Below are 21,310 nucleotides of genomic sequence, written 5' to 3'. Positions count from 1 at the left end.
AAAGTCCACCACTACTGTGAAAACAATGGCATTGCCATCTAGTGATACAGCTGCTGCAACTCTTGACAGCAGCAAAGCTTGAGCAGAATCCGAGTTTGGCCAGGTAGTCTAGCATGTGCCCAAAAACTGAAAGGTCATGGGATCAAATTCTGATCAGATCATGGATCATTCAATGTCATTTAACCTAGCATTTAATTCTGAGTGATGTGGACATTTGCCAGATGCAAAACTTGGTTCAGATTCCATGTGATACTGTAGACCTTATTTTCCCAGAGCAGAATCGAAGTTAAGTATGGTGGTCTAGTGGTGAAGCAGGGGCTTGGTAACCAAAAGGCCATGGGATCAAATCTTCATTGAATCACAGATTTTTCTCTCTGTTACACAACCTAGCAGTCACCTTTCAATGATGTGGCAATTCACCAGAAACTAAATGCATTTTGGATTCTGTGTTAAACTGTAGGTCATCTTTTTCTGGTTGTATAGCTGGTTAGGGAGACGCAAGTTGCTGAAGTGATGTCCAATTAAGAGTTGCACTAGGACACTAAGCCACACATAATTATTATTACCAGAATCTGTCCATGTACACATGTATGTTCTCCTTCTGTAAATGTTATAAATTAAAGTCCCCTGCCATCATTTTCTGTCTATATGTGAAGTCTGATCTCAAGAACTGCTGTAGGGATTCTGATAATGTTTTCACTAATAGATAAGTGTATATAATTTATAAATATTTGGTACAAATTAGCTGAACTGTGATGAAGCATTGTTTAGCATACCAGACTCTGTGCAGCCTTTGGATTTTTTCTTCTTGGGTCATGCAGCTGTGGCAGAACTTTCTGGCTCTGCTTATTTCGTATCTTAATTTCTGCAATGCCTTGTTGCAGTTACAAGATACTCCTTTATAAGGGCCTCACATAATAGATATCCATGTTTCCATTGTTGCATGTTTAATTACTGACAGTTCTTGTGCTTGAAAATCTACATAATCAGTCAGCCAGATTCCCAGAGGATGAAACACTCATCTCAGTTCTTCGCAGCTAGCCATAATATTGTCATTGCATGCACATTTTCTGTGGTGTTCTTAGGTTCACCTTCCAATGGCATATGTGGTCACTTAGTATTATTCCACACTCAACCTTCCATCTTTCACTGACTCTCCCTTCATAAGCTGGTGGATTACATAGTGTATCCATTACATCTAGTTTGAGGTTAATGCTGGCTTTTGTTGTTGCCTTCGAGGGTCAGTAATCAGATGACTATGCCACAACACAGATTTCCCTTTTTACTCATTGACTCATAGGAAATACAGTCCGAAAACAAAGCAAGTATGTTACAGTACACTTTTTCGACCACTGCTTGAATACTGCTCACCGGTGTGGGGTCCGTACCAGATAGGGTTGATAGAAGAGATAGAGAAGGTCCAATTGAGAGCAGCGCGCTTCATTACAGGATCATTTAATAATCACGAAAGCGTTACGGAGATGATAGATAGTCTCCAGTGGAAGACTCTGCAAGAGAGATGCTCAGTAGCTCGGTACAGGCTTTTGTTGAATTTTCGAGAACATACCTTCACCGAGGAGTCAAGCAGTATATTGCTCCCTCTTATGTATATCTCGTGAAGAGACCATGAGGATAAGATCAGAGAAATTAGAGCCCACACAGAGGCATGCAGACAATCTTTCTTTCTATGAACAATACGAGACTGGAATAGAAGGGAGAACCAATAGAGGTACTCGAGGTACCCTCTGCCACACACCGCCAGGTGGCTTGCGGAGTATGGATGTAGATGTAGACTACATCACTAAATTGAAAATACATGAAAACCAGAACAAAAGTCTCCTTTCTAGTTAACATTTCCATGTAGATTATTTGCTCTGAGCAATACCGTGACGTTTTTTGTCATTGTAATGGCCACATTAAATACAATGTTGGTCAATCCAAAACTGATACCTCCTACTTTTTATATTGACTTCAAATAACGGAGTCAGATTATGTTGATGTAGTACTAATTTTTGAATCTTCCTGCTAATATCCTGTTGGTTTTGTTTTCTTATGACAGCAGCTGCATTAGGGCAGATCTCCAAAATAGTGTTAGACATTGAGGTGCATATAAAACAGATATGTAGAACACTGATTTATAACATTTTTATAGACACTGGTGAGGCTGAAACTATTAATATGTACCCAATTGCTAATGGACTACCTGATCATGATGCATAATTATGGAAATAAATGGTAAGGGATCTTACAACGTTGGGGCAGGTTCAAAGAGTTATCCAGAAAATACATAAAAAAAAAAAAAAGGCCATGGGTAAGTAAGGGTATTAAAATTAAATGTAAGAGGAAGAGGGAAATTTATATAAAGGCCAGAGTAAGTCAAGAGCCAACATTACTTTGTACTACAAAAAATATTGTGGTATTTTCAGGAAAGTCACTGAAGTATCAAGGAGTATGCATGTCCTAACATAAATAAATGATACAGGAACTAAGATTAAAATTATACGGGACATTGCCAAACGGGAGACAGGACAGCCAGTCATTGTGCAAGATAGCCGTTAAACTAAACAATAATGTAGTGGGCTGATAATTCACAAGTTGCAAGTACTTTTAACAGCCAGTTTCTAAATGTAGCATGAAAAATAGGATTATATGTTTCAGTTGAAGAAGTAAGAGAATATATTAAAAAATTCATTCCACAAAACTTAAGCAACTAGAAGTAGCACCAACATTCTTCACTGAAATTAACACAGTTATAAAATTCTAAAAAACAAAAGCTCATGTGAGGCTGATGGAATTTCAAACAGAATTCTGAAAAGTTGTTCCAGCTTAATAATTAGTGTAATGCACTACTGGCACAGGAAATTTTTCCAAACAGGCTAAAATATGCGTTTGTTAAACCAATTCATAAGAAAGATGACAAGACAAACCAAATAATTAACAATTATTGTCCAATTTTCTTACTGCCATCTTTTTCCAAAATGTTTGAAAAAGTAATGTACTCAAGTGTAGTTGCATCACGAAAGTGGAAACAATTTACTTAGCTTATCACAGTTTGGATTCCAGGAGGGTTGCTCAACTGAGAATGCTATTTATACATTTGCTCTTCAAGTAGTGCAAGTCTTAAATAATAATATATCATCAGTTGATATTTTTTGTGACATTTCCAAGGCTTTTGACTGTGTAGATCATGTTACTCTCTTAGAAAAACTCACATTTTATGGAATTAATGGCTTTTTGCACAGCTGGTTTGTATCATACTTAATGAACAAAATACAGAAGGTTGTGCTGAATAATTCAGACAATGTCAGAAAGGTAGAAAATTTTAGTGTCTGGGGATAGATCACAAAGGAGTCCCACAGGGCTATTTTGGGTCCACTCATATTCCTCATACAAGTTGACGGTTATTTATTATATGAAATAAAATCATCATAACTTCTGATGGTTTGCATTCAGATGTTCAAACTGCACAGTTGGCCACAGGGCACGATGGGAGTTAGTATGCGCTGATTGATTTTGTTTAGCAATGAAGCCCACTTTCATGTGGATGGGTTTGTCAATAAGCAAAACTGGCACATTTGTAGGACTGAGAATCCACATTTCATGATTGAGAAGTCTCTTCCCCCTCAACGTGTGACTGTATAGTGTATGGTGTACAGTCAGAGAATAATTGGTGCAATATTCCTCGATAGCACAGTGACCACCGAATGCTGTGTGAAGGTTTTGGAAGATGATTTCATCCCCACTAGCCAAAGGGACCCTGATTTCGACAGTATGTGGTTCATGCAAGGCGGAGCTTGCCCCCATTGAAGTAGGAGAGTGTTCAATGTACTGAAGGAGCACTTTGGGGACTGCACTCCATGTAACATTCAGTGAGCAAAATTGGTACTTTTTGCAGATGGTACTAGTCTTGCAGTGAATCTCAGTGAGAGAAAGCAATAGAAGAGATGGTAAATAATATTTTCCAAAGAATTATTAAGTCATTCTCTGAAAATGTATTCTCCCTAAAGTTTGGAAAAGAAAAAAACACTACATTCAGTTTTGTACAATAAGCAGAGTCATACCAATAATTGATATAGAAAGTGAACAGGAGTCAGTAAATAGAGTAGAGTAGAATGCTGCAAATGTTTGGGTGTATATATTGATGAAAACTTGAACTGGAAGAAGCATATTACTTAGATTCTCAAACAGTTAATTTCAGCTCTTGTGCTCTTCATATAATTGCTTATTTCAGCTACGGTCGCAGGTTCGAATCCTGCCTCGGGCATGGATGTTTGTGATGTCCTTAGGTTAGTTAGGTTTAACTAGCTCTAAGTTCTAGGGGACTAATGACCTCAGCAGTTGAGTCCCATAGTGCTCAGAGCCATTTGAGAGCTTATTTCAAAACAAACGTATCAACCTCCTGACATATTTAGTACATTTCCACTCAGTAATGTTGTTTCCTTTAAAAGCTGGCTACTCTGTGTCTCATACCGTTTTTGTTTGCAGAGTCATATCATGCACTGAAAAAGATTTCTTTTACCTCTATAGAGAGCAGCATACTTTCAGTGAGTTGTGTGCTGTTGTATTCCCCATACTCCTGCCCAGTTTCTGCTACACTCCTACCTCACTGATCACTTAACCTGTTTTAGATACAGTGCTACTATATTTTCAGGACAATTTGGGTAGTTTAATATAAGCTTAGATGAGAACAGTGCACTTCTCAAGTTTTTGTACCTATGTTGTTTCTGTTTTGAGAAACCTGAAAATGCAAACTAAACTGCATGTTAATCAGAGAATAAGGAAGTTATAAAACATTCATTCCATTTCTTTTATTGCTATGCTATCAAATCAGAAGAGCATTATCCTCACTGAAATGAAAAAGTTCTGACGATTATGGTTCTTGCATGTTTGTGTGTATCTCATATGCGAGAACACTACCCTTGTAATTCTGTTTGATCATACAGTTCTTATCCAAACATAAGGAGCTGTGACAGGATACTGTCTATTCTCACATACTTTCACATAAGTAATAATTCATTAACCAAGGAAAAAGGAGAAAATGATTATTATCCACTTCACTTAGGGAGACTTTACCTAGGAATTGTGTGTGTCAATTTCCAGCATGCTACATGCAAATATGCCACCTCACAAAGTCACAATACATGAAGGTAAGTGTAAATTTCATGGCCATGCAAATCTCAGCCAACAATGCCACAAAAACCGAAAGAAATATACGTTGAAGAACCAAGGAAACTGGTACATCTAATATTGTGTAGGGCCCCCATGAGCACACAGAAGTGTCGCAACATGACGTGGCATTTACTCAACTAATGTCTAAGTAGTGCTGGAGGGAACTGACATCATGAATCCTACAGGGCTATCCATAAAACTGTAAGAGTAGGAGAGGGTGGACATCTCTCCTGGCTTTCCACACAGTTCTAATGTTAGTGGTAAACCCATTATATCACAACCTTCTGTGAAGATCTTCCTGAGGGCACAGATTATTCTGGCTACTAACTGGAATATAATATTTGAAAAATTCTAACAGAAATAGGGAGGAAACAAAAATAATGTGTAGTGTGTCCTCAGAGAGTCTATAAGTTACTTGGAAAAAGTGTGGCACAAGGAGTATAGTGAATGGAAAGCTGCTTTGGATAAACTACTATGCTTCAGAATATGTATATTTTATAAATTACAAGTCACTGCCAAATGTTTCTGTCTGTATGTGAATGTTAATCTCAAAGACTATTGTAGAGAAAATATATATATGATGGGTTCAATGACGGTTTGGATGTACCGTGCACTATTCAGTGTCCCCTCGACGATCACCAGTGGTGTACGGCCAGTGTAGGAGATCGCTCCCCACACCATGATGCCGTGTGTTGGCCCTGTGTGCCTCGGTCGTATGCAGTCCTGATTGTGGCGCTCACCTGCATGGCGCCAAACACGCATACGACCATCATTGGCACCAAGGCAGAAGCGACTCTCATCGCTGAAGACGACACGTCTCCATTCGTCCCTCCATTCACGCCTGTCGCGACACCACTGGAGGCGGGCTGCACGATGTTGGGGCGTGAGCGGAAGACGGCCTAACGGTGTGCGGGACCGTAGCCCAGCTTCATGGAGACGGTTGCGAATGGTCCTCGCCGATACCCCAGGAGCAACAGTGTCCCTAATTTGCTGGGAAGTGGCGGTGCGGTCCCCTACGGCACTGTGTAGGATCCTACGGTCTTGGCGTGCATCCGTGCGTCGCTGCGGTCCGGTCCCAGGTCGACGGGCACGTGCACCTTCCGCCGACCACTGGCGACAACATCGATGTACTGAGGAGACCTCACGCCCCACGTGTTGAGCAATTCGGCGGTACGTCCACCCGGCCTCCCGCATGCCCACTATACGCCCTCGCTTAAAGTTCATCAACTGCACATACGGTTCACGTCCACGCTGTCGCGGCATGCTACCAGTGTTAAAGACTGCGATGGAGCTCCGTATGCCACGGCAAACTGGCTGACACTGACGGCAGCGGTGCACAAATGCTGCGCAGCTAGCGCCATTCGACGGCCAACACCGCGGTTCCTGGTGTGTCCGCTGTGCCGTGCATGTGATCATTGCTTGTACAGCCCTCTCGCAGTGTCCGGAGCAAGTATGGTGGGTCTGACACACCGGTGTCAATGTGTTCTTTTTTCCATTTCCAGGAGTGTATAATTTATAATTGTAATAATGATGTACTTACAATATATGCTCTATTATCTGTTCCACATTTAATTGACATTTGGAGTGGCATCTCATGGCAATGATGGGAGCTATAAGCTGGTCAGCTACAGAGGAGGTGATATCCGGCAGGAAAACCAGTAAAGTAAACAGTCGCCGCAACTCCAAAGAGTAGCGAAGCTTGACCAGAATCTGTATGTCTTATTGTATCTTCCCTACATATTTTTCTGTTGGTATGTGAAGAGGGCAGCAGCCTTTTCAGTAGTTGCAGGGCCAACAGTCTGGATGATTGACTGATCTGGCCTTGTAACACTAACCAAAACGGCCTTGCTGTGCTGGTACTGCGAACGGCTGAAAGTAAGTGGAAACTACAGCCATAATTTTTCCCGAGGGCATGCAGCTTTACTGTATGGTTAAAAAATGATGGCGTCCTCTTGGGTAAAATATTCCGGAGGTAAAATAGTCCCCCATTCAGATCTCCGGGCTGGGACTACTCAAGAGGACGTCATTATCAGGAGAAAGAAAACTGGCATTCTATGGATCAGAGCGTGGAATGTCAGATCCCTTAATCGGGCAGGTAGGTTAGAAAATTTAAAAGGGAAATGGATAGGTTAAAGTTAGATATAGTGGGAATTAGTGAAGTTTGTTGGCAGGAGGAACAAGACTTTTGGTCAGGTGAATACAGGGTTATAAATACAAAAACAAATAGGGGTAATGCAGGAGTAAGTTTAATAATGAATAAAAAAATAGGAGTGTGGGTAAGCTACTACAAACAGCGTAGTGAAGACATTATTGTGGCCAAGATAGACACGAAGCCCATGCCTACTACAGTAGTACAAGTTTATATGCCAACTGGCTCTGCAGACATTGAAGAAATTGATGAATTGTATGATGAGATAAAAGAAAGTATGAAGGTAGTGAAGGGAGACGAAAATTTAATAGTCATGGGTGACTTGAATTTGAGAGTAGGAAAAGGGAGAGAAGAAAACATAGTGGGTGAATATGGATGGGGGGAGAAAAATGAAAGAGGAAGCTGTCTGGTAGAATTTTGCACAGAGCATAACTTAATCATAGCTAACACTTAGTTCAAGAATCATGAAAGAAGGTTGTATAGATGGAAGAACCCTGGAGATACTAAAAGGTTTCAGATAGATTATATAATGGTAAGACAGAGATTTTGGAACCAGGTTTTAAATTGTAAGACATTTCCAGGGGCAGATGTGGACTCTGACCACAATCTATTGGTTATGAACTGTAGATTAAAACTGAACAAACTGCAAAGGGGGACTGATGACCTTAGCTGTTTAGTCCCCCTTAAACATCCCACCAACCACCAAACTGCAAAAATGTGGGAATTTAAGGAGATGGGACCTGGATAAACTGAAAGAACCAGAGGTTGTACAGAGTTTCAGGGAGAGCATAAGGGAACAATTGACAGGAATGGGGGAAAGAAATACAGTAGAAGAAGAATGGGTAGCTCTGAGGGATGAAGTAGTGAAGGCAGCAGAGGATCAAGTAGGTAAAAAGATGAAGGCTAGAAGAAATCCTTGGGTAACAGAAGAAATATTGAATTTAATTGATGAAAGGAGAAAATATAAAAATGCGGTAAATGAAGCAGGCAAAAAGGAATACAAATGTCTCAAAAATGAGATCGACAGGAAGTGCAAAATGGCTAAGCAGGGATGGCTAGAGGACAAATGTAAGGATGTAGAGGCTTATCTCACTAGGGGTAAGATAGATACTGCCTACAGGAAAATTAAAGAGACCTTTGGAGAAAAGAGAGCCACTTGTATGAATATCAAGAGCTCAGATGGAAACCCAGTTCTAAGCAAAGAAGGGAAAGCAGAAAGGTGGAAGGAGTATATAGAGGGTCTATACAAGGGTGATGTACTTGAGGACAGTGTTATGGAAATGGAAGAGGATGTAGATGAAGATGAAATGGGAGATACGATATTGCGTGAAGAGTTTGACAGAGCACTGAAAGACCTGATTCGAAACATGGCCCTGGGAGTAGACAACATTCCATTGGAACTACTGACAGCCTTGGGAGAGCCAATCCTGACGAAACTCTACCATCTGGTGAGCAAGATGTATGAGACCGGTGAAATACTCTCAGACTTCAGGAATAATATAATAATTCCAATCCCAAAGAAAGCAGGTGCTGACAGATGTGAAAATTACCGAACTACCAGTTTAATAAGTCACAGCTGCAAAATACTAACGCGAATTCTTTACAGATGAATGGAAAAACTGGTAGAAGCCTACTTCGGGGAAGATCAGTTTGGATTCCGCAGAAATGTTGGAACACGTGAGGCAATACTGACCCTACGACTTATCTTAGAAAATAGATTAAGGAAAGGCAAACCTATGTTCCTAGCATTTCTAGACTTAGAGAAAGCTTTTGACAATGTTGACTGGAATACTCTCTTTCAAATTCTAAAGATGGCAGGGGTAAAATACAGGGAGTGAAAGGCTATTTACAATTTGTACAGAAACCAGATGGCAGTTATAAGAGTCGAGGGGCATGGAAGGGAAGCAGTGGTTGGGAAGGGAGTGAGACAGGGGTGGAGCCTGTCCCTGATGTTATTCAATCTGTATATTGAGCAAGCAGTAAAGGAAACAAAAGATAAATTCAGAGTAGGTATTAAAATCCATGGAGAAGAAATAAAAACTTTGAGGTTCACCGATGACATTGTAATTCTGTCAGAGACAGCAAAGGACTTGGAATAGCAGTTGAACGGAATGGACAGTGTCTTGAAAGGAGGATATAAGATGAACATCAACAAAAGTAAAACGAGGTTAATGGAATGTAGTCTAGTTAAGTCGGGTGATGCTGAGGGAATTAGTTTAGGATATGAGACACTTAAAGTAGTAAAGGAGTTTTGCTATTTGGGGAGCAAAATAACTGATGATGGTCGAAGTAGAGAAGATATAAAATGTAGACTGGCAATGGCAAGGAAAGCGCTTCTGAAGAAGAGATATTTGTTAACATCGAGTATAGATTTAAGTGTCAGGAAGTCATTTTTGAAAGTATTTGTATGGAGTGTAGCCATGTATGGAAGTGAAACGTGGACGATAAATAGTTTGGACAAGAAGAGAATCGGAGCTTTCGAAATGTGGTGCTACAGAAGAATGCTGAAGATTAGATGGGTAGGTCACATAACTAATGAGGAGGTATTGAATAGAATTGGGCAGAAGAGGAGTTTGTGGCACAACTTTACAAGAAGATGGGACCGGGTGGTAGGATATGTTCTGAGGCATCAAGGGATCACAAATTCAGCATTGGAGGGCAGCGTGGAGGGTAAAAATCGTAGAGGGAGACCAAGAGATGAATACACTAAGCAGATTCAGAAGGATGTAGGTTGCAGTAAGTACTGGGAGATGAAGGAGCTTGCACAGGATAGAGTAGAGTAGCATGGAGACCTACATCAAACCAGTCTCAGGACTGAAGACAACAGCAACAACAATGTGAAGGCTAATTTCAGGTGTTCCTGTCAGGGTTTTGGTAGTTTTCGCTACTGGATAGACTGATTCGTGCGGGAGGTTTGTGTATATAATATATTACTGCTACGCCCCCAACAATTATTTCAGCCATAGATACTTAGTGCTATTGTGCAAAGTCACATTGGGTCTCTAGTTTATCATATAAAGCAGAAAACTGTTAAACTGCACATAAGATAAACTCTATGCTTCATTATGTATTTTTGTGCAAAAAAATCATGTTTATTTATGAAAAATTACATGCATGTATACTTCACCATTTGTTTCCAAAACAATATGAAAGCATTTTCTTATATGAAAGGATATGTAACTCAGGCCAAAGTATTAGACACTGTTTTACATTGGGAAGTTCAGATGTTTCAATAATGTACATGTTAGCACCACAATACAAAATAAGAGTTCTGTAACTTAAGGTTGGTAAATACAGCCTTGTGTCTTCAAATGTAGGTTTGCATGCTATGGATGAAGATTCAAACTCTTTAGAAAAGAATTCAACATAAGATGATTACAAACCACAAGGAGAATATCATACAAGATGGTTTTTATTTTCCATTGTGCAAACACAGAAATTCAAACAACTGGCATTTAAACGCACCACAAGCCATGCACCTACTGCTATGGGCTTTTATTGTGTAGACCATGTTTGAGCAAAAGTGCCTGGCAGAGGGTTCATCGAACCACCTTCACAAATCTCTGTTATTCCAATCTTGCTCAGTGTGCGGGAAGAATAAACACCTATATATTTCCGTACGAGCTCTAATTTCCCTTATTTTATGATGGTGATCATTTCTCCCTATGTAGGTTGGTGGTTTTGCATTCACAGGAGAAAGTTGGTGATTGAAATTTCGTGAGAAGTGTCAGTCGCAGTGAAAAACGCCTTTCTTTTAATGATGTCCAGCCAAAACGCTGTATCATTTCAGTGACACACTCTCCCATATTTTGTGAAAATACAAAACATGCTGGCCTTCTTTGAACTTTTTCAGTGTACTCTGTCAGCCCTATCTGGTAAGGCTCCCACACTGTGCAGCAGTATTCTAAAAGAGGATGGACAAGTGTAGTGTAGGCAGTCTCCTTAGTAGATCTGTTACATTTTCTAAGTGTCCTGCCAATAAAATGCAGTGTTTGGGTAGCCTTCCCCACATTTTCTATATGTTCCTTTCAATTTAAGTTGCTTGTAATTGTAATCCGTTGGTATTTAGTTGAATTTACGACATTTAGATTTGACATGATTTATCATGTAATAAAAGTTTAACGGATTCCTTTTAGCACTCATGTGAATGACCTCTTACTATTAGTTACTTAGGGTCAACTGCCAATTTTCCCTCCATAGTGTGTTTTGTGCTTCTGGTGACTTTATTAGTCGATAAATGACTGCCTCATCTGTGAACAACCTAAGACGACTGCTCAGATTGTCTCCCAAATTGTTTATATAGGTAAGGAACAGCATAGGGCCTATAAGACTACCTCAGGGAAATGCAGAAATCACTTCTGTTTTACTCGATGACTTACCATCAGTTCCTACGAACTGTGACCTCTCTGACAGGAAGGCACAAATTTAGTCACATAACTGAAATGATATTCCATAAGCACGCAATTTCACTATAAGCCACTTGCGTGGTACAGTGTCAAAAGCCTTCTGGAAATCCAGAAATACGAATCGATCTGCTTACGAATAAAGAGCTAGTTGTGTTTCACAAGAACGATGTTTTCTAAACCCATGTTGACTCTGTGTCAATAGACCGTTTTCTTTGCGGTAATTCATAATGTTCAAACACAATATACAAGGGTTGAAACTTTTAATAGTGGCAACTATTTATTTACAGCTCGTACAAAATAGATAAGTGTTTCAAAGTTTTACTGATCTTCAAAGTAGTCACCAGCATTGTGTATAACCCATTTCCAGTGATGTGGAAGTCGTAGCAGTGCCAGTTGTGTTGACAGTTTGAGTGGCACATTCTATTGCCCGACTAATTTGTAGCAGTTCTGAAGCGAATGCCGTGAAGTGTTTCCTTCAGTTTAGAAATCGAGTTGAATTACGAGGGCTTAAATCAGGGGAGTGCAGTAGGTGGTATAGCACTCAGCAGCCCCATCATTCAAACATTTCAGTAACAGCTTGTACTGTATGTGCTTGAGCACTGTCCTGCAAAATGATGGTCAGGTCCTGCAGAAAGTGTCATCACTTCTGTGTCTAAGCTGGTCATAGGTTGTGTTCCAAAAACAAACAGCTTCAGAACTGCTACAAATTCGTTGGGCAATAGACCGTGCCGCTCAAACTGTCAACACAACTGGCACTGCTAAGAGTATTCTATGACTTCAACGTAGCTGGCAATGGATTATACACAGTGCTGCTGACTACTTTGAAGGTCAGTAAAATTTTGAAACATGTATATATTTTATATGGTCTGTAAATAAATACTTGCCACTATTAAAGTTCCAAGCCTCATATGTTCCAGAATCCTGCTGCATTTTGATGTTAATGATATGGGCCTGCTGATTTGTTGTTTTTTTTATTTAACACAGTTTAATTGAAACGCCGTTTCAACATATCTCTAGTGTAGCCACAAGTGGAATAAATCTCTCATTTCCTCATTGTGATACAACATTCCCTGACTACTGGCTGACTAGTACCAAAAGAGTGACTTGCAGAGTTATGGAATGATAAATTTGGAACATCATATAGCCAGACAGTTGATTTTTGTGAGTTCATGGGCTAGGGGTAGTGCACTAGATGCTATGCTCTGAATAAGTTTCTTGATTATTAATAAGTGTTTTATTTATTGCAGGAGTACTGATGTCCAGAATTTGTGGAAGAATGCTCCAGAAAGTGTTCAATATATTTTTCTTATATTTGAAGAAAGTGACTCATACATTGGATCTGAAGTAATTCTGGATCTTCACTTCGTCAAAGGAATACAAATACGAAATGTTTTGAACCAGAATGAAGCACTTGCAAAGTTGTTAGGCATTTCATCATATCCTAGTATGATAGTTTTGGAAAGAAACAGCACTCCAGAACATCTTAGAGTTGTTGATAAGACAAGAGAAGAATTTCGAAAGGCTATTGAAATATTCTTGAGAAATAAAGGTATTGAATTTTCTGTAAATGAACAAACCAGTTCAAAAGAAAATAAGGACAGTGTTTTGAACTACGTTCAGAATGTGAAAGAGAATGGAAAAAAGCAGCCATCACATGATGTAGTTTTTCAAGCTGATTTAGAATTAGCAGTTCAGTATTCACTTAAACATGAGATACCATTGAAAAACGTAATTTCTGGTAAAATGCTTGATGCCCTTAGAAATTATCTAAGTGTTTTGGCTAAGTACTTCCCAACTGAATCAGAGGGTAAAGCTTATTTAAGAGCATTGCAAGGTAAAGCATTGGCCAATGTTTCTCAGTTGAAAGGTAGTGATTTTCTTGCTTATGTTAAAAAGCTTGAGCAGGGTGTGAAATACTCATCCTTTATCAGTAACAGAGATTGGGTTGGTTGTAAGGGAAGTTCTCCTATTTATCGTGGCTACCCTTGTGGTCTTTGGACTTTATTCCATACTCTTACTGTCAACTCTGTCTTACAAAATGGAACAGATAAAAATTTTAAAAGTCTGGAGGTACTCGATGCTATGTTAGGGTACATAACACATTTCTTTGGTTGCCATGACTGTTCATTGCATTTTCAAGAAATGGCAGCAGAATCTATGCATTCTGATGTGCTAAAACCAGAGGATAGTATAATGTGGTTATGGAAGGCTCACAACAAAGTAAACAAACGTTTGGCAGGAGATACGACTGAAGATCCAAAACATCCGAAAATACAGTTTCCTTCTAGAGATAACTGTCCAGTTTGCAGACATCGTGATGGTAGTTGGGATTATAATGAAGTTCTAAAATACGTAAAATTGGTGTACCGTAGAGAGAATATAAAAACCATTCCCGTAGAAGACAGAATTAATCAACATTCAGGTAGTAACAATTTTGAAGTTTCAGAACTTCACAGTAATAGTTTTTCAAGTCTAAAAAATGCTGCTGCAAGTAATCAACGGTTTGGGTGGAATTTTAATATATTCGATGTGAGTCTTTGTGTTATTCTGTATCTTGTTTCAGCATGTATTCTGCTTCTAGTTTTCTTGAAGTTCATTGTAAGAAAAAAATATAAGAAGAAGTACTACGTGCATGACTTGCTTGGAAAAGTATAAGAAACAATGATACAGCTGTAAACAATCCATTGTTCCTGAAACAGTATTTCTTCTATTTCAGTTGTCTATCTTTTTTTTGATAGAGAGATAATGTGTAAAAGGTTTTTTGAGTGGTGGGTAATGCAGTCATAACTGTTTCCTTTTAATTTGTAATTTAGTAACCATATGTTTTATGGAATATTTGTACATGAAATGTTGATATTTTGGTTTTGTTATTATTATTGTTTATGGTTTTTTTAAAAAGGCATACAGTGGTTATCTATGTGGAAAAGTACTTCTTTTGAACCAGAATGTTTCTTTGAATGACCCAAGTAGATAATTTAAAAATGAAATGTTTCAATCACTCTCATGTAGAGGAATTCAACAATAGTGAAAATTCTTTTCTGTAACGTTCCACCTTTTCATATAAAGGTATACATTTTCTCATAATCCAAAAATATATAATTAAGTAGAATGTAGTACAGGGTTTTTGGGATTTTTATTGCCAATTTGTTGCACTATTCATCCTTATGTTGATGATTCAATTGCCAGAAGATATTCCACCAGGTACAGATTTTTTGTTTAAGAATGCACATGCTGTACCACACAATCCTCTCATTGCTAGTTTTTAATTTAGTCTCATTGCCATATTTATTTTTTCTGTCCAAGCATACCCTGGTTTCTTTTACCATACAGAAGACTGAAATTAGTCCAATTAGAATTGGTACATGTTGGGATAGGTAAGAATATCACAATATTGAATTTTCTGTGATTGTACAAGGTATTGAAGAGCATCAGAAAGATACAATAATGATGACAGTGTGTCAGGTGCAAATTCAGTTGAGAAAGATTGTTAAAATTCAAAGAGTCAGAAAGGCATTATTTGTACAGTATTATTGCCCTGTCTTCATTATAATTCGGAGAGTACTTGAAATTTTATATTTCCCTATATTTAAAATTAAGTAAATGATATTCAAACAGATCACAAGTGATCGCACTTGTAGACATATATTGTTCCAGTACTAAGACGGTTTTTCACTAGCCACACATAGTAAATAGATGTAATTTGCTATCTCGTTATCAACACAACAAATTCTGAAGTGAAACTACCCTCTCTTGCACAAGTAGAGGTAGAATAAATGTGTGTTAACTTTAATACACCAAAAGAAGTTTTATAAACAGTTTTTGTGTTCAGTTATTTAACAGAACTTGTAAATTTAACTTTATTTTACTCATACCACCCCTTTATCACCATACAGCATTCCCAAATGGACAATTTATTTTAATTACATTTACTTTTATCCACTCAGGACATATTCAGGTGTTCTCCCTGTGATCCACAAACTTCAACCTTACTTGCAGTCATCAAATAAAGAGGCATTCTACATTTTCTGAGAACATTACAGGCTTGCCAATCCCCTCTTACTATGTCTATTGTCCTCTGTGAGCTACTACCTACATCACTGTCAGTCCACTGTGAGCCCATATAAAAAAGACATAAAAAGGAAAAAAATGTTCCCTCATTGAAAATAAATCTAAATTGCTTAACAGCATGCACTGTGATCAAATTTTTGCTGTAAAAAAGTTGTTGCAATACCCACTTCACTCTCAAACAGGAGTCTTGCAGTATATATTTCCTGTATCTCCCAGTTGATGTGAACATGACCTATTTTTTGTTGACAGTTTGAAGTAGCAATAAAATTTGACTTTTGAAAAGCCTGACTATCTTGCTGTGTCTTTATTATTCATAATATTTTTATGCAATATATCCTGAAGCAACAAAGATTTGAAAAATATGGAAACTCGAGAAATTAAATTATGCATGTTACTGCTCACAAAATTCTCACACAAATAGTAACAAAATGTAGTGAATGAAATAATAAGTGCGGTGTATAGTAGCCCACAATTTGTTAACAGTACTTTTGGCATATTTCAGAAATCCATTTATGTTGTACTGTAAGTAAAATTTCTTGAACATTTAACATTTTTCTTGTTTATTTATGAGAAATTAATTACAAACATTAACTAGTGTCACAGTATACTTACTGCTTAAGGTAATTGCCCACATTCATTCATGTAGATTGTGCCTGTTCTGTCTGTTTAACTCATTTGGTTTGTCTGCAGCCATTTTAGGCATAAGCAGATCTTTTGATATGTGTGAAATTACTATTTACTGATCTGCACTGGAGACTCTTTAAGGGCCCTAGCATATGTGTACATCACTTATCTCTTCACTCCCTACATTAATTCTTTTCAGTCTCAGTCTAAATAAACTGTGATTAGAATCTTAAATTTACGTAATTGTCTAAACAAATCATTTAAAAGTGTATTTTCTTTCTCCAAAAAATTCATAATTTAAGCTACTGTTTTGATTTGGTTCATTTCTTTGGCTATTTGAGTTAATTTTATGTCAGATTGAAAATGTCCTTCCATGCTTTTAGTAATGATTGGCTTTTTATCTCTGTTAATAATTAGAATAGAAATTTCTGCAAAATGCTACTGCCTCAACTATGTTCCAGACTATTGGAATCCAAATTTTCATAAGAATATTTAAGCGATTTTTTCTTTATTGCAAAACTTAAATTGAGATTATCAACATTTCATGTACAATGACACTATTAATGAGTTGTCCTTGGATGATGTATTAATATTACATTATTTACACACAAATTTTATTTGTCAAATTAGAAAAGTAAATATCTTGTTTTTGCTTCTGAAAAATATGGCCCACGGTGTTATTTAATATACTCCAATATGTTGTTGGATCTTTTAATAGAATTTAAAATTAATTAAGCCCTTTGTACTTTATGATTATTCATATCTTATTAACTGTGATACATAACAGTGCCTTTTACAGGAACCTTTCTTTCCCAACTATCAAACATCACAATTTGAATTAATATTAATTATTTTAAGTACCAAAGATGAACAACAAACATTTTATTATGAGACTGAAGAATTTCACAATTGCGTATGGTCACATTTCTGTAATGTGTACATGTTCAAGAAATGTTTGATACATTTATTAAATGGCAAAGCTGGTAGACTGGATATTACAAAAATTTAACTTTTGTATCAAATAATAGGAATTTTACAATATTTATAGAAAAAGAGAACATTTAGTGTTTGTAAGAAAGTGTGCAATTTTAGTCACTACTTAAACATTCATTAATTTTGTCTGAAAATAAGATTTATGTGGATTAAGAAAGGAAATTAAATTAATACATGTAAAAGCTGTGCAGTAAATGATGAGTTGCGTAATGTTTACCAGCAAAATATATTCTGTAACTTTCAATTTATATGTTTGTGTAATATAAAAATAAGAGAGATGAAAATGTTGGGGAAACTACAAGAATTGTGACTACATTCAGAGGCATGAAAACAAGAAATGGTTACTGGCAATGTAGAATGTCTCATGATTGTAGCATATATTGCGTGCTCCAGTTGTATCAACATAAAGAGGGAAGGTAATACATCTCATGTAACTGAAATTATTTTAAAGTTTGGGAATGAAATTCCATCTTTCTAATAGTTGGCCTGAGATGAATGAGACAATGCTACTTTGCCCAAGGAGAAATCTGTTTACAATAAATAGAAAAGAAACAATACCTATGCCTGAGTAATCACAAAATGGCAGAGGCTTATATGCCACTGTATGTCCGTATTCTTTGACATGTTTTGCCAGAGCATTCTTATCCTTCTCTCCTTTTGCATCTTTTATTTGTCTCTTTCTGTTTGCATACCTCATTTGCAGTTTTTGAATTTTCCCTTGCCCTTGTTCTGAATGTTTCCTGCCGATAGTATAAATGGCAATTTTCTTGATTAGTTTGTAGTGTTAAACATTGTATCACACAGTGCACACTTACATGTTGTAGTCATTGTTCCTGTTCTTTTTATTTCTTTCGTGATTTGTAACTGTAAAAATGCAAATCTAAACTGTCTTGTTATTGTTATGAGTCTAGTGCTTTTTGTATTTCTTGATCTCTGTTGTTATTTTTGAGAGCGTTATCATTTTGCTATCAACAAGTCTACATTGCATTTGGTGTGATACTTGAAGTTTCTTCTGATGCATCTGTGAGTACACTGACAAAAGAAAGTATTTTTAAAACAGAAAATCATGTTAAAACATACAGTATTAATTTAAAAAAAATAGAGGTGTGTGTTAGATATGAACTGAATTATAAATAATGAATTGTATCAAATGATGATCTTGTGTGAATGGTGTGCTTGGGAAAGAAAATAGAATGAGCTTGTAAAAACATAAAAATCTATGATGTTTATTAGTATTTGTACATATATTTAATCCTCTAGTATTTAAAATTTCTAACCTAGCTCATCAAAGGGCTTCATCATATAGCTAGCAAGTTTTCATTCTCTTTTGTGTGTGCCTGTTAACAACTCACTGCTTCTGCTGTTCAGCGATTGGTGTCGGTTACTCCTATATTATTTACATTCTATGAGAACTTTACTTCCTACATTAAAAAAGTGCTTTGAGTAGAAACAGAATGTGTGGTTGGCACAAATTCTGTTCTTAGCCATAGATTATAGAAATCTTCGGGGAAATCACATGTTTAACAGATTACTACCTGATTATGTGAGTCTGCTCAGGTACTTATTTATTCTAATCTTGTGTCTGTCAGGAAATGGTATGGAATCCATCTATAGTGCAAAGACAAATGTCTTTTACTTACATTCTCTTATCTCTACAGTATTTTTTTGTTTAGGAATAGAAGTTAAATTCAGATTAACAGTGAACAAACTCCATTTTACGATACAATCTATTGTAAAACATGTTCTTTTTTCAGTGCAATATTGGACATCTTCCCCTCAGAAATATTGTCAATTTTGTTCAGAGTTACAATGGACCAAGTCTCCAATATTGTTGTGTAATGACATATGTTCATTGTGTATCTTTATGATTTAAATGTTTTGTAAATAAACAGTGAAACTTTTGAGTTTCAGTAGTTTGAAGAAGTGGGGAAAGACCAAAGGCCAACAGTATCTTGTATCGGCAAACATTTAAGAGAGAATGTGAGAAACTTCGAGCATGTAATTCCTGTTTCCAGACTCGTGCACTGTTCAAAACCTACACATACATCTACATGGATACTCTGCAAATCATATTTAAGTGCCTGGCAGAGGGTTCATCGAACCTCCTTCACAATTCTGTTATTCCAATCTCAAATAGCGCACGGAAAGAACGAACAGCTATACCTTTCTGTACGAGCTCCGATTTCCCTTATTTTATTGTGATGATCATTTCACCCTGTGTAGGTCGGTGTCAACAAAATGTTTTTGCATTCGAAGGAGAAAGTTGGTGATTGGAATTTCATGAGAAGATTCCGTTGCAACGAAAAATGCCTTTCTTTTGATGATGTCCAGCCCAAATCCTGTACCACTTCCGTGACACTCTCTCCCATATTTCTTGATAATACAAAATGTGCTGCCCTTCTTTGAATGTTTCTGATGTAGTCTGTTAGTCCTATTAGGTTAGGGCCCCACACCGTGTAGCAGTATTCTAAAAGAGGATGGACAAGTGTAGTGTAGGCAGTCTCCTTAGTAGATCTATTGCATTTTCCAAATGTCCTGCCAATAAATCACAGTCTTTGGTTAGCCTTCCCCACAATTAGTGGTAGAAAAGATTAATATAGAAGACTATCATAAAAATGGTCAGTAAGTTGTCATATTTTTCATTGTTAATGGGTATTATGAGTGTAAACTAACATGTTCGATATTACAGTGAGAGACTGCATTTATAATCCATTGAACAAGCATACAAATAACCATCATCTGTGAATAACTCCAGGGAAGGTGACCGATAACGTTGAAAACCACCGATGTTTCAACACGTAACAGTTACTGTCATTTTAGGGCCTTATCCAGTTCGTGCCTTGACAATGACAAATGACAGAGTTTACAACATGGTGGGAGAAGGTTAACTTCTCCCTGGACAATTGTTGAACATTATAGCCCGCATAATTGAAAGGATATAAAGTCCTAATAAAAAAGGCTAAGAAGTTCTAATTATTATGTATGCAACTGATATGTTGACAAATGCATTTTTTAAACCGTGAGTCCTTAAAACTAAGAAATATAATTACTTTGTTCCAAAGTCTACATCATAATACCATCGTCACTTCTATTTGAGTCTGTTTCTGAACAATCTGATTCTAAATTTTTGATGATAGGTTCAAGGCTTATATCCATAATGACTTCCCTGTCAAATTCTTCTTTCTGAAGCTTTTCAGCATGTCACACAGACTGTGCCCACTCTGCAGGTGGGATATTGTCTGTTACCTCATTGTGTAATGCCTCTTGCACAAGCGATTCACTGTGTGTTATCTTGAATGTATTGTTTTTTCTCCCACATAACCTTAAAACACTTTGCTCAAATTAATTCCATGGGGCTACAATGACAGTGACACATAGGTAAATGCAAAACTGTGTGATCCCATTCACATGACAGGAAGTCAAGATTGTACATTCTGTCACGTGACTTGTGTAAATTAACGAGCTGCAGGAGATCGGTACGAGTCTGATTTATATGGGGCTTAATATTTTTATTTTTAAGCTGAGGGAAAAAAATCCGCTTTTGTGGTGTTTGTACTTGATGTTTTCTCTGTAACAGTTGAATTATAACTGGGAATGACCAACTTCAAAGCAAGGTATGACAAGAATTGTGAATCTTGTAGCAAAGCTGATGGTATTCATTGCCAAATGGTAATCACTGGTGTTTTTCTTACAAGTAAATAAAAGTTTATTCTCAGAAATAAAACCAGAAGAGGAGTCAGTATGCAGAATAATTATCTGAGAACCTATCCCCATGAGAACTTTAAAACCGCCAGTACCATCACTCATTTTCCAGCAGATGTTCTTAGAATGATTCTAATTGACCCAGGTTTCATCAAGGTAATACACTGTTGAACTACCTCCTTCTCTCATATTGTGAATC

The 21,310-nt window shown here is 37.3% G+C and overlaps 1 protein-coding gene across 1 annotated transcript in view; it reads left to right on the top strand.

Moving 5' to 3' along the window:
* The window catches only part of LOC124615755 (sulfhydryl oxidase 1-like), a 66,484-nt gene extending 47,169 nt beyond the window's left edge, over window positions 1-19,315 (top strand). Inside the window, exon 3 of the mRNA XM_047143847.1 lies at window positions 12,972-19,315. Coding sequence (XP_046999803.1) covers window positions 12,972-14,379 — 1,408 coding nt within the window. The 3' untranslated portion in view covers window positions 14,380-19,315. The remainder of the gene's footprint in view (window positions 1-12,971) is intronic.
* The last annotated feature ends 1,995 nt before the right edge of the window (window positions 19,316-21,310 follow it).

The sequence above is a fragment of the Schistocerca americana genome, chromosome 1 (genome assembly GCF_021461395.2).
Source record: "Schistocerca americana isolate TAMUIC-IGC-003095 chromosome 1, iqSchAmer2.1, whole genome shotgun sequence".
Classification (NCBI taxonomy): domain Eukaryota; kingdom Metazoa; phylum Arthropoda; class Insecta; order Orthoptera; family Acrididae; genus Schistocerca; species Schistocerca americana.
The sequence above is the reverse complement of the archived record's forward strand: the minus strand, read 5'-3'. Positions and strand labels throughout refer to the sequence as shown.